At 27.8% G+C, this 14,566-nt stretch overlaps 1 protein-coding gene and 1 pseudogene across 1 annotated transcript; one reads left to right on the forward strand and one right to left on the reverse strand.

Annotated features, from left to right (window-relative positions):
- Window positions 1–1,146: 1,146 nt before the first annotated feature.
- On the reverse strand, window positions 1,147–7,307 carry LOC114414527 (annotated as a pseudogene).
- LOC114414526 (putative 12-oxophytodienoate reductase 11) lies at window positions 6,736–13,157 on the forward strand. Its single transcript, XM_028378816.1, has 6 exons — window positions 6,736–6,838; window positions 10,940–11,056; window positions 11,145–11,285; window positions 11,468–11,598; window positions 11,877–12,032; window positions 12,444–13,157. Exons 2-6 carry the CDS (start codon window positions 10,950–10,952, stop codon window positions 13,034–13,036), a joined length of 1,128 nt encoding a protein of 375 aa, XP_028234617.1. The 5' UTR covers window positions 6,736–6,838; window positions 10,940–10,949; the 3' UTR covers window positions 13,037–13,157.
- Window positions 13,158–14,566: the final 1,409 nt, after the last annotated feature.

Here is a 14,566-nt window from a genome sequence, read left to right on the forward strand (position 1 = left end):
TAGGCTTACTTTCTTCTATCAAAGAATTTAGAATTTTATTATGTGAATTTTCAAACTCGCACTTTTGGTGAGACTTATATAAATTTCATTGAAATATTAAATAAATAAAAATTATTGTAAATCTATTTTAATTTAACATGTGTAGCAAGACCAATCATTACTATTTATCAATTTTTTAAATGATGAATTTAGAAATATACTGAAATTATCTCAATAGTATTTATCGTACACTTTCTCAAATAAGCTAACTATTTTAACTAATTAATTTGTTTTTTGAAATTTTGTATGAAAAAGATCACAAACACGATAAATTAATGAAAATAAATCAATAAATAATTGTAGGTTTGTTATGAATGGGATTATTTGTGTTGCAGCGTAAGAAGACAGTCCTAGCGTAATTAACGCTTCCTCTTGCTTTCTGCACTCTCGAATTACTTCCTGCAATTCTCATATCATTTTTATTTATATGATTAACACTTTCCATATTGCTTATGGAACGGGAACCAATTCTGGAAATGCAGAAAAAAAAAAACACCCGAAGTTTCCCACTCATAGTCCACATTCTATCCAAGTATAATATTAATGGGCTTAAAAATGAAACGGGCCGGATCACTGGTCACTTTTTCTTTCCAAAGAATTTCACACTTCATTTAAAAACAACCTTGTAAATGACTGTAATAAATAATTTGTAATTTGTTAAAACAAAATAGTAAGTTCTACCAAAAATAATTATTATTTAAAAAATAATAATTTTTACAAATAATATTTAATTAAATTATTCAAAACAAGTTGTACAAATAATAAAATTTTAGTTACACTGAAAACATATTGAGAAAAAATAATAATTAAAACTAATAAGAATTATTAATAAAATAAAATATAATCCAACCCCATCTCCATAAATACAGGGATACTTTAGTAAATACTCGATGTTTAACCAACCCAGCATAGCTCAATTTCTACCTATCTTGCTCTATGATTCTTACATACACTGAACATTAAGGCCATCCAGTCCAAAGCCATACCCATACATAATATTGCTTTGTTAAATACGTTTAATTTGAAAAAGTATACCATATTTACAAGAGGGGGAAAACTTAGCAAAAGATGATGATGGTTCTAAAATTGAAACCCATTCCAGAAGTCTCAGTTCTGCATAACTTGCCCTTTCCTATTACTCTCTTTCCCATTTTTCAACATCTGATTAGTAGAAAACATATATATAAGATCAACCAAATTGTCACCACTAACATAGACTACTTGGTGCCAATAGAGAAGTGTTCAAGATAGCGCATCATCCATTTTTTGTGGTCCAAATCGAGAATCCACTAGTAAAAAAAATGGAGAGACTTCCAACCATGAAGCAAAGGCCTGCGGACTGTTATGCCTTTCATTTTGGCAAAGTGATGCCTTAGAATGACTAGGGGTGACTTCTGAGTTCAAGGATAATATGTCCCCAGTGAAGAAATTTGCAGTTGAAGAGCCATCTCTTGACTCTCCATCGTATGCTTTAAGGAAACTGTGTTCAATTAACACAACTATACTCGATATGGTGCTTAACATTGATTTCTGTAAAGTGTGTTTGATTCTCTTCTCACATTTTTTATTTTAAAATTTGTTTTATAAAACATTTAGACGCTACTCAACAATCAATCTTTCATCCAAAATCTATCAAGTTTTGAAAATTGTTTCTAAAAAAAGTGTTTTGACTTTTAACATCTAAAAAACAGAAACAACTGAGACGTTTTCCAATCCTCTTCTTTTGTTATCCTCAAGTGCTCGAGTGACACATTTATAAAACAGAAATGTACCAAGGAACCAACACTTTCAAATGTGCTAAGGGGACAAATTTTGCTGGAAAAAAAATGTTTTTGATAATAAACAAACATGGCCTATAACTTTTTTTCCCCCTCTCCACACTAGTAGATAACGTACATAAAGAAAGATCTCAAAAGGAAAGGAATTGTGTATGATATGATCAATGAAAAGAAGATTAACCCTAGAGATTAACACTAACACATAACATAACAGTATTGGTGGGACAGATGGAATGAAACCACTGTATTTACTGAAAACAAGGACAACATTGCCACATACTATTGGTCATAGAAAGAGTGGATTGTTGTTGTCTTTAATAACCACTGCTGCAGATAAGATAATGTTATCATTGCTATATGTGGATAATTGAATATGAGCATCTCTTACCTACCGGGCTGAATGCATGAATATTTTTCGTGTGAAATACTATCTTTTTGTCTTTATCTACCCTGTCCCATCTTAAAGGAAATGCAATTCAATGTTTTAAAAAGATTATTTATATAATTTAGCAACAACAAAATAACACGAACTCTCTCAAGTCTCAACTCAACAAAAACTTCGTACCCCATTGCCCGGAGGCTCTTCGCTATGCGAAGGTACGGGGGAGGGATGTTGTACGCAGCCTTACCCTTGCATATGCAAAGAGGCTGTTTCCGGATTCGAACCCATGACCAACAAGTCACCAAGGCACAACTTTACCGCTGCATCAGGGCTCGCCCTCGATTATTGAATTTAAGAACAAACTAAACTAATCAACATCATAAATATTCCACTTCGATCTTCATTTGCTATCTTTTTTTTTTAAGACAAGCATGTATAATGATGTTAAAATGATTAAATCTATGCATAAACTACTTTTTCATTAGTCCTGGTAGTGAAATAAAGTGTGATATTTCTCATATTGGAGGTTGAGTTGAGTTATTGATCATCTAATCTATTATTATTTTTGTTTAAAAATTCTTCATATTGAAGGTTGAATTTAAGGGAAAAAATTCTCAAGAATTCTACTTTTGTTCGATAAATATTATTTTTTAATATCTTTTGAGAGAAAGGAAGCTTTATTTTATTCTTTTGCTAGTAAAATTCAAGAACCTTTTATCATTAGAGCATAAATGACAAAAAAATTTATATTTTATGTGATATCATGAGATTCACAGAAAGTGATTCAAGAATCTAAAAAAATACTCAAACAATATATTTCATTTCATTAAATATATAGTATTTTGGCTTGTGTAAAATATTTGTTTTATATAAGTAAAATTAATAATAAAAAGTATTTTTAAATATATAAATTATATCTTAGATTTATAATAAATCAATTATATTGTAATAGAATGTTATTTTAAATTATTGGTATTTAAAAAAATATTAAAGCTAATTTCAGAAAAAAAATGAAATGAATAAATTAAAAGAGATCGGATATTAAGAAAAATCCTTTAATAACTTTCTCATTAAAAAAATATCATTAACAACTCCTAAGTTTTGTGGGGGAAAATATAATGTGGCTAAAGTGTGAAACATGTATATCAGGGCGGTCAAATGGCTAATTGTTTTCTGAATATTCTGATGGAAGCCAATAATCATCTCAATATGCTTATAGACTTCTCTGCACATACAAGAGCCTTACAATTTTATCCTTAAAAGATGTTTCCATGGATAAAAGGAGGAAAGAGTTTTGACTTTTGAGTAACCTGGGACGATTTTAATGTACTAGAACAATTAATAATTTATGTCAATAAATGTGAGTGATGTCAACTTATCACTTAAGCTCATGTTAAATACATAATCAGCATGAGTATACAAAGACGAATTAAATTATATTGATGTAATTTTAATTATTATAATATTATTTTATAATTTTTAATTAGATAATATTTTTTTAAAATTTGAATTAAAAGTTCATCTCACATTAATCATATATATAAAATTTTATTGATTCAAAATTATTTATTATCTCTTTCATATAAATTAAAATCAACGTAATATAAATATTTTAAAATATATTAATATAAATATTTTAAAATATATTAAAATATAAATTATTTGATTATTTTTTATTATTATTCAATTTTAATAAAATTTGATCTTACTAATATATATATATAATTTAATAGTTATATTAATAAAAATCACATTTTATAAAGTTATACCAATGATCTAATAATTATCAAAATTATATATATATACACACGGACCAAAACAATTATTTCATTTAAACATTTTTTTACTTATTTTATATAAGGATTAAAAGCATTTAAGCCAAACATTCTTTAAGGCTAATAATGTTAGAAAATGACTTTTTAATACTCACTTCTAAATTATTGTATTAAAATAAAATTTAAATTAACAGTCAACAAATGACTAAGGGGGTGTTTGTTTTTTATTTTTATTTTCACTGAAAACAAAAAATGATGATGAAAATGTATTTGGTATGAAAATAATAAAATTTCGTTTTCAGTTGAAAACATGAGCCTCATTTTGGGTAAAATGAAAATGAGATGACAATGAATATAATTTTAAGTAAATTTAAAAATACAAAAAAGACAAGAAGTCAATATATCATAAATTTTCAATATTTTTATTTCCTAAAAACAAAAAACAAGATGTCAAACCAAATATATTTTCAGAATTTTAATCTTTTAAAAATGAAAACAATTTTTAGGAAATGAAAACAGAAAATAAAGATGCAAATCAAACACACCCTAAATAAACAAGTTACCGGTTTATTAATATACGGTTGTTCCGAGTGAAACTAAATTTTTTCTTAAGTAAGATATTATTACATTTAAGTTTTATAGATAAAAAAATATGATTAAAAGGAAAAAATTTATTAAAAATAATTAATTAATTTTTTAACTAATATTAATTATTAATAAAACGGATAATTATTCTTGTACATCAATATCACAGTAATAAAAAGAAAAAATAAATAAATAAATTACCAGCGTGCCTTATCTGACAAGAAGTGTGAAACTAATGAGAGATGGACACAACGAAAGCAATGAACGATCTTATTCTTATTCTGTCAAGTCTCGCGCTCTCGGCCTGCTATGTCAATAACCACTATGGTCAAGTTTAAGAAGCACCAAAAAAAGTGGACAAACGTCAAGTATATTGAATACATCCAACATGGCAACATTTTTTTAGTACAGAAACATGGGAAAATTCAATATATTTAAAATCAATAAATATTTTTAGGAATAATTTTCGTAAAAAGATTTTTTTAAAGAAAAAAACTACTAAATACGTGAATTTTTTAAAATATTTTATCTTATGAATAAAAATTATATTTTCCTAAGAAAATTAAGAATAAATTTTCTTTTAAAAAAATAAAAGTGAATACACACGAAAATTAATGTTAAAGTTTTTTTCGCGTGACAAACAAAAATAAATCCTTTGCAATTTTTTTGAAAACCACGTAAAAAAACAGTTTAAATAATTGATTTTCTCAATTTATAATTTATTTTTATCTATTTTATTATTTGATGCACAAAATGTATAATTAAGAAAATAAATAATTTTTAGCTCAATTTTTTATAGTGTAAAGACGTTTGCCGTCAATGAATTAAAAATCATAATAGATATTACTTAAAATAATTATTATTGTGAACAATCAGTTTTGTCCGAATTATTTTACAACATTTTAAATTTACATTAAAAAAAATATGTCCAAATTCACCTTGCGAACATCCAATTTCGTCCCCCTTTTATACTAATCCCATCTTTTTTTTTTTCTTATACATGTTCTTATGCATATTAAATAAGCCCTAACTTATTTTATTCCAATCTTCTTTATCTCCATATTTACCATGTCTTTCCTTCTGATTAAACAAATTTTATTTCTCTTCATTTTTTAAAACTAGATTGAATAAATTATAAGCTTTAAACAAATTCTCATCAAAATTTCGCAATTGGGGCATTTGGGCATAGGTCCTCTAATTATAGTTTATCCCTATCTTTCTTTTTGGGGCATTGGAATTCATTTTTACAAGAAAACAGAAAAATAAATAAATAATGTATAAATAAATTTGGGTTTCAAGATACACTGAAAATAGTTTGTCCAATTACATTGATAATACATTCAAAATTAGTGAAAATAAATAAATAAATAAAAGGAGGAAGAAAAAAAAAACAATAGCAAAACAATATATATATATATATCCAAAACATTCTACTTTGTTTAGGTCCTTAACCAAATGGTTAAGAAATCTAAATTGTTACTACTTGTTTCAATCCTTGTTATCTCCATCCCATTTGCTAACTTCACGTTAAATAAATAAAAGGGAAAAAAGTCAACCTTTTGTTTTTTCATGCCATCCAAATATTAAAAAAACTTTATTTTAGTTTTAATAAACTATTAAAGTATTTCACATGCATTTCAGATTTTTCAACATAGAATATGCATTTATCTATACATCTTAGATTTTATGTCATTTTTGTTTTAGTTTTTAGTTTTAGGAACAATTTATTGATGTTACTTCACGTACATAAAATATAAGAAATACCCTTTAAATATGTTGTTGGTCCTTATTAATATGAATTGATAGGAAGGGATTTTTTAAAATGTGATTGGAAGAAATTCTTGTTTTAATGCATGACAATACTTAAAAGATTAGTTTTATATCTTATTTATTGGATACATGACGATGATACTCTAGAAAACAAAACAAAAAGTTTAAGCTGATTAATTTTTTATTCTATTTTAAAATTATTTCCTACACATTTTTTTCTTTATATTAAATTTACAACCTTGAGTATGTTGTTTATATATCCCATTATTTTTTAAGAAAAATGCTATGGTTGGTTATTGTAAAAAAATGATTTTGTGACTTTTTAAAAATATTTAAAAAAAACAATTTAGGTATAAGTAAAATGAAAACGATTGACAAATTCTTTAAAAAAATATACAAATGTCTCAAGGGATTCTTATATATAAGTTTGTCTGAGGTTCCAAAATTGGAGCTGAATTAAACGAAATGCAAAGAAGATAGAAGAGTGTAGTAGCAAGCGAGGCAATCAGGTAAGATCCATAAATCACCTTGCTTATTGCACTTTGTGCTTCAAAATCTAATGGCTTGTTCTATCAACACATGAATTGTTCTTTCATGTACCTGTCATTAATCAAATAATTGTCCTTTAAAGCAGAAAAATCATCAATCTAAATGTAGACCTCAATGGAAACAAAGCAAAGAGTATCATAGGGAAATAAAAACATAATATTACGCAACCACTCTCCTCTCCGCTTCTTCTCTCTCGTTCAGACGCCGCCACGCACCACCACTGCATGCCTCCATTTCCCTCACACGGCGCAGTATGATGGTGGTTGTTCTGTTTTCTTTTTATTTTTATCTTAATCACATAATGGGTAATTGGGGAACAAATCACGGCCCAAATCTTTATCAGTATCAAAGTTTAGATTCTTGTTCACAATAATCACATTTGATTCAGACTTTTAATTTTCTATATTATTGCTTCTTCCTTTCTTTCCTCTTTTTTTATGTGGAATTTAATAAAAAATAAAGATGATAAAGCTGTTGTGTACGTGCCTAATTTTAATGAAATAGTGATCATATTTGATAATAAACTAATTAAATCAAATATTTACAAATAAAAAATAATAAAATATACTTTTTCAACTAATAAAATCAAATATTGACATCTTTTGTTCCTTAAAATATTTGAGAACAAAGTTGTGACCGTTTGATGTTTGGACAAATGATTAATCTGATTAATTTATAATCGTATTCACTGAATCTTTAAAAATCCAATGTAGGAGGTGCTTGAACAAAGCACCACTCCCACTTCCCTCCCTCTCTCCCGATTTAACGGATGAAATTAATCCGTGCTATCAAATTTTCAAAGTTAAGAATTTTAGAAAAAGATTACACCTTCAAAATTGAGAACATTCAAATCCTTAATTAAGATACCCTAAATAAATGCAGTGTATCATGAAAGCTTTCATCCTCCACCCACCTCTTATGACCTATCACCAGTGACCAATGTGATAAAAAAAGATATGTTAAAAAAATAGAATGTTCTCCACTTTTCCTCCATTTTTCATTTGATGTTTTTTTTATTTCTTTTTATAATTCTCCCTTACCCTACCACTCATTCTGTTAGACATTCCTATAATAGATACTTGCTTTTTCTTTTGGTATCATGAACATCAAACTTGTTACCACAATGTTAAGGAATAGTTAATTTAAGCAATATAAATATAATTTCCTTTATATAAAATATTATTTTAAATATGTGAAAATTCATATTTAAAGAATTAGTGTTTATCAGCTCAAATAATATCATCTTTCATAAAAAATAGGAAAAGAAAAAAAGAGAGAAAAAAAAAAACCAACGTTGTTGCTGTTTCTTTGCTCTACGAATAAAATACACAACAACCCCATATCATACCATCATTTAAAAAGGGGAGGGGATTGTGTTTCACGGCAGTGGACATCAATTGGCGGAACAGTGGAGGATAACTAAAAACAATTATTATATTATATACTAAAATCATTTTCAAGTACTCATGATAAGATACATATTATCAGCATATAATCATAAAACTCTAAAATGATAAGAAGAAGAAGAAGAAATGAAATAGTGCATCGAATAATAAAATAAAATCATTACAAAATGGCTCTTATATAATTTTTTGGTTTACTTTTATATAATTTATTTTATCTGCAGTAGTGTTGATAAATTACATTTCGTTGACATTTATTTACCATTTTATGTCAAGAGAAAATATTTTATTGTTAACTTCTATTTTGAAGTTAGGTGACCACTAAAGCTCTATGGTGGCTAATGATGACTTATTATCAAGTCTAGTTTAATATTATGTTCGTTGTTATATATAAGAAATAAATAAGAATGTTTTTTTAAAATATAAAAATATGATTACTTTTATTGTATTAATTGTTAATTTCCTTTTATATTTTTATTTATTATAAAATTATTAATGAGATAAGTTATACTCATTAGTAAAAAATTATTCATTGAAAAATGAATAATATCATTAAATAAAATCACTACTTAAATCATTTAACTCAATAGGTATTCTTGAAATAAAATTTAAATTTATGATATTGTTTATTAAAGTTAATCAACTTACTTACTTTTATTAGTCTTGATAAATTAGATATTTATTTCTTATAAGATTTTGCTAACTAATATTCTTAGGACATTAATTAATGAACTAAAAGAAAAGAAGAAGGTATTATGTCAATTCAAGAATAAAGTAACTAAACACAAATTTTAGATTCACCAACAAAAATATATTTTCTTTTAGTTTTTATAAAAACAAAAAAGGACACATTTAACAAAATGCCTAATGTATAATTTCAATAAAAATACACATAGAGTTGCTTTGGATAAAAAATAATTAATATTCTAAACGGACACATTTAGCATGTTACACACTGACTTACCAACCCAAATGTAATAAAGACAACTTTTGTGGACTCATTACGACTTAAATTAGGAAATTTGAATCATTACGATTTTATGATATTATGTTATTTTTTAATTTAAAATGGAGGGAGTATTAAATGCTGCATTTAAGACTTGTTATCAAGTCTTTTTTTCTCACAATTTATTATCAAGTATAGTTTACTAAATACTAGCATATACTATAGATTAATTAAAGAAAATAAATTAGTATTCAATGAAAATCCATCAGAATAAGTACACATTTAATCTCAGTAGATCCAGGAATTTTAATTTGAGTTGTGGAGTAATTGTAACATTAAAAATATTACATGTTATTGTTTAGAGTATAAATATTCATCATAAATTTTCTTTATGAGTTTACATATTCCATGAATAATTAATAATTTTTTCATTTTTCATATTCAATTTTTATGATATTCAAGATCTATAAGTTGATGAAAAAAAAACAATATGATATACTAACCACAACAATATACACATTTTGCACAGTTAGTTTTCAAATTTCAGTTTAATAAGTTTTTAGACAAACAAATATTCTTCAAATATAAGTCTCAGACAACAAGGAAAATTAGGATTAAAAACACACAAAAAATGAGTTGCTTGAAGAGAAAGAAGTAAATGTATTTGAGAGCTTTATAATGGCTTCTCTTTTAGAAAGATGAAAGCAGGTATAATTCTTTATATTTTTTGCACATTTACTTGATAATAAATCAATTAAATAAATAAAAAAATATTTTTTTGAAGGAAAATAAATAAAATATTAAATATTTAAAAATGAGAATGAAAATAAAAAAGAGAATCCAAATATTTATTATTTGCATATTTTTATTTATATTAAGATTGAGATTATAACTATAAAATCATAATGTTATGGGACAAAATACTACTATATATTTAATAAAACAAACTAAAAATACACTTGGAGTTGCTTTGGATAGAAAATAATTAATGTGTTGATCATACACATGACACATCCAACATGTTACAGTGACCAACCGAAAGTAATAAAATTAACTTGTTAACTCATTATAATTTAAATTAAGAGATTTGAATCATTATGATTTTAGTGTATATTTATCAATTGTATTAATTGAGCTATCTTAATTTTTAATTTACGACGGTGACAACAAAGCTAGAACTTTAAAAAAAAAATATTTGACATTTTTAACGAACGAGACAAATCAGGCTTTGCAATAAGTATTTTATAAGCTATTCGATCTTTTTCAACCCTTACTCAAAAGATTCAATGAAGATTTGACCAACAAACGATTCATTTCCTAGAATGGGAATAAATCTCTATAGTGAAAAAGAAAAGAAAAACATAATATAATCAAGTATAACGACTAACAGTTTATTCCTTTAAGTTTTTAACTTTTAAAATAATTTTTTATTAAAGAACTAAGATTTCATAAAATAAAATAAAAAGTCAAGGAAGAAAATGCATTTATGACAGATTCATAAAAATTAATACTCCATAAAAATATACTCAGGATTTCATCCGAAAAATATATATATATACACTTCATATTAATGCAATTGGATTTACTTTGAATATTAGGGGGGAAATTAAAGACCCAAAGTTATATTTTATAAATGATGTAAGTTTCTTTTGAGTTACTATAAGAATCAAGACTCGGAGGAGTCTACATATTCATGGTGAATTGTGAACTAGGTGGAGGAGGATGAACAAGACGATGGAAGAGAACGAGAAAGCGTTTAATGTTAATGGAAGGGAAGTGATACCTCTCCTCGCCCCATTCAAAATGGGAAAATTCAATCTATCTCACAGGTAACTTAACATATTGATTCCCCAAACCATTTTTAACAATGTACATAACATGCTTTTTGGATTTTTGTGATTCCATAACATATGGTAGGATTGTTCTGGCACCGTTAACAAGAACGAGGTCATACAACTTCATGGCTCAGCCTCATGCTGCTTTGTATTATTCTCAAAGAACAACAAAGGGTGGATTTTTGATTGGGGAAGCCTCGGGGGTGTCAGACACTGCACAAGGGTAATCTTCCATTCTTTCTCAAAACATTTTAGGATGTGTTTTATTTCCCATTTGGATGGGTGCACATTGGATGGGAGTTCTCCAACGGAAAAACAAACACCTAATTATTTTACTTTCACTTTCAATGGAAAAAAATAAAAATCTCAAGTCTCTCTGCCCATTTTTTGATTACCATATTAAAGGTACCCAAATACACCAGGAATTTGGACAAGAGAACAAGTGGAAGCATGGAAACCAATTGTGAGAGCCGTTCATGAAAATGGGGGCATATTCTTTTGCCAACTCTGGCACGCCGGAAGAGTCTCCAACTATGGTATCCAACTCTATTTATAATAATAGCAATAGTATAAAATGAACACTTACGTTATACTCTTCCATTTAATTTTCCACCTTCATTAATTATTTTCAAGTTTGACTTTCATAAACGAAGGGAACGGTTATTTTTGTTCTTTAAACAATTGGAAAAAATTAACTTTCTTCTCTATTTTGTTTACTTGTCTTTCTTTCCTTTTCTCTTGTTTTCTCGTGAATCCCGAAAAAGGGTAAGAAAAAAGTGTCATAAATATTGATTGCATATATTCAATTCAACAGTATACCAGCCAAATGGGGAGCCCCCAATTTCAAGCACGAACAAGGCGGTTCAAGGTAGCAGCACCCAATACCCACCTCCACGTCGTCTAAGAACCGATGAAATCCCTGAGATTGTCAATGACTTCAGAATGGCAGCCAAAAATGCCATAGAAGCAGGTAGTAACCTTTGCTTAGCATTTTTCTTCTTCTAGTTTTCATTCATAATATAACTTGACACCCTAAACGTTACGTACATACACATGATACAATTAACAATTAAAATTATCTATACTACAAATAATTTTATTCATCAACAAGAATTGTGTCTAGTAAAAATGATTGGTATCTTATAATGTGACAAAGTAATAAGGTTCAAATTCTCACTCAGACATGTGCTCACATTTAATATCATATCTTGTCTTGAACAAGATTGCTTCTGGAAAAAGAATACTTATTGACACATTATAATAATAAATACTACTAACATAGTAAATTTTGTATTAAAATATTTTAGAAAGGGTTGCATATAATTGAAGTCTAGAATTAATTCCACTTTGCTTTCTTATATATACGAATAATTGATTATAGGTTTTGACGGGGTAGAGATACATGGAGCTAATGGATACTTGCTAGAACAATTTCTAAAGGACAAAGTGAACGACAGAGATGATGAGTATGGAGGTAGCTTAGAAAATCGTTGTCGGTTTCCACTAATGGTTGTGAAGGCTGTATGTGATGACATTGGAGCTGACAAAGTTGGTGTTAGGCTATCCCCTTTCGCCAATTATTGTAATTGTGTAGACTCTAATCCTCAAGCGTTAGGCATTTACATGGCACAATCCTTGAGCCAATTGGGCATTCTTTATTGCCATGTCATTGAGCCCAGGATGCTCACAATGTTTGAAAAACATGAGACAGACGTGTCCCTTTTGCCTATTCGAAAGGCCTTCAACGGAACATTTATTGTTGCTGGTGGCTACAACAGGAGTGAGGGAAACAGAGTCATAGCCAATGGAGGTGCAGATTTGGTGGCTTATGGACGCCTGTTTTTGGCAAATCCAGACCTGCCCAAAAGATTTGAACTCGATGTTGAGTTAAACAAGGCTGATAGAAGCACTTTTTACACCACTGATCCTGTTGTTGGATATACAGATTATCCATTTCTTGAAAATGATTGTTAAAAGCACATATTAAATTTTATTTAGATAAATCTCTCTTGTAATAAAGGAGCATTTCATTACTATGATATAACAAGCTCCAAGCAATAATGTGCAAATGTCCTACACCAATCTTACTCAACCAGTTACGATGTTTCCTAACCCATACAAGATATTATTGTGCTTTGTATGCAAAGGGAAAATATAAGCATTCACCTTATTTATGAGAGATGGATTGGGTTAAAAGCAGAAGATTGAGAAAAAAGTAGATACAAAGCTAAAGATGCAATAAGTAATGTGATGGGAATAGAAACTAAAGAGAGGAAGAAAATAGGATGAAAGTAAAAGCATATATATAACATTGATTGATATGAAAATATGATATTATTAGCTAATGTTTAACCACCATCTTGAAGCAAACCACGTTCAAATTATCGGCCAAAGCACAGACAACTCTTGATGCTCTAAAACAAACTATAGCTACAACATCAATGCTAGTCTTGATCAACTTCAACCAACCATAAACAATTGCATGCATTTTCATTGCAAGGAAAGTTTATGTAGACACTATTTGCTAAGGGCACTGACGCACTGTTATTATCTTCATTACATGTAACGATAAACAAAAAACACAAAACAGTTCAATAGTATTTTATAATCTTTTTAAAATCCTTTTTGAAGTTGATCAAAACCTTACATTTAACTATGGGAAAAAAATAAATTTCTTCTCCATTTTGTTTACTTGGCTTTCTTTTTCTTTCTCTTGTTTTCTCGTGAATCCCAAAAAAAGGGAAGAAAAATATGTCACAAATACTGATAACATTTGTTTAATTCAATAATATACCAACCAGATAGGGAGCCCCAAAGTTCAAGTATAAATAAGGTAGTTCAAGGTAGCGGCACCAAATGCCCACCTCCACCGTGTCTCAGAACCAAATCCCTAAGATTGTCAATGACATGGCAGCCAAAAATGCCATAGAAGCTGGTGGTAAGCTTTGCTTAGCATTATTACTCTTCTAGTTTTTCATTCAAAATATAACTTGACACCCTAAATGTTACGTACATACACATTATACAATTAACAATTTAATCATCTATACTTTAAATAATTTTATCCACAAATGAGAATTGAGTCCAGTATAAAGGATTAGTCTCTTATATGTGACGAACTAGTAAGGTTCACAATATTTATAAGAAACAAAACAAAATCAATCATTCAACAAAATTTTACTTTATTAACACATCATAGTAATAAATACTACTAGCATAGAAAAATTTGTTTAAAAGTATTTTAGAATGGATTTTATATAATTTAAGTCTAAAATTAACTCCACTTTGAACGACAAAGATGAAGAGTACGGAGGCAACTTAGAAAATTGTTGTCGGTTTCCACTAATGATTGTGAAGATTGTATTTGATGAAATTGGAGCTGACAAAGTTCGTGTTAGGCTTTCCGCTTTTGCTGAAATGTTTTGAGAAAGAAAAACAGACAAAAGATAAAAGCTAAAGAATGGAAGATTACCCTTGTGCAGTGTCTGACACCCCCGAGGCTTC

Source organism: Glycine soja, chromosome 6 (genome assembly GCF_004193775.1).
Source record: "Glycine soja cultivar W05 chromosome 6, ASM419377v2, whole genome shotgun sequence".
Classification (NCBI taxonomy): Eukaryota; Viridiplantae; Streptophyta; class Magnoliopsida; order Fabales; family Fabaceae; genus Glycine; species Glycine soja.

Coding starts and splice junctions, on each gene's coding strand:
- LOC114414526 (XM_028378816.1), top strand. CDS start 10,950: ATGAACAAGACGATGGAAGAGAACGAGAAAGCGTTTAATGTTAATGGA. Junction 11,057..11,144: donor AAATTCAATCTATCTCACAG/GTAACTTAACAT, acceptor AACATATGGTAG/GATTGTTCTGGCACCGTTAA. Junction 11,599..11,876: donor CGGAAGAGTCTCCAACTATG/GTATCCAACTCT, acceptor TCAATTCAACAG/TATACCAGCCAAATGGGGAG.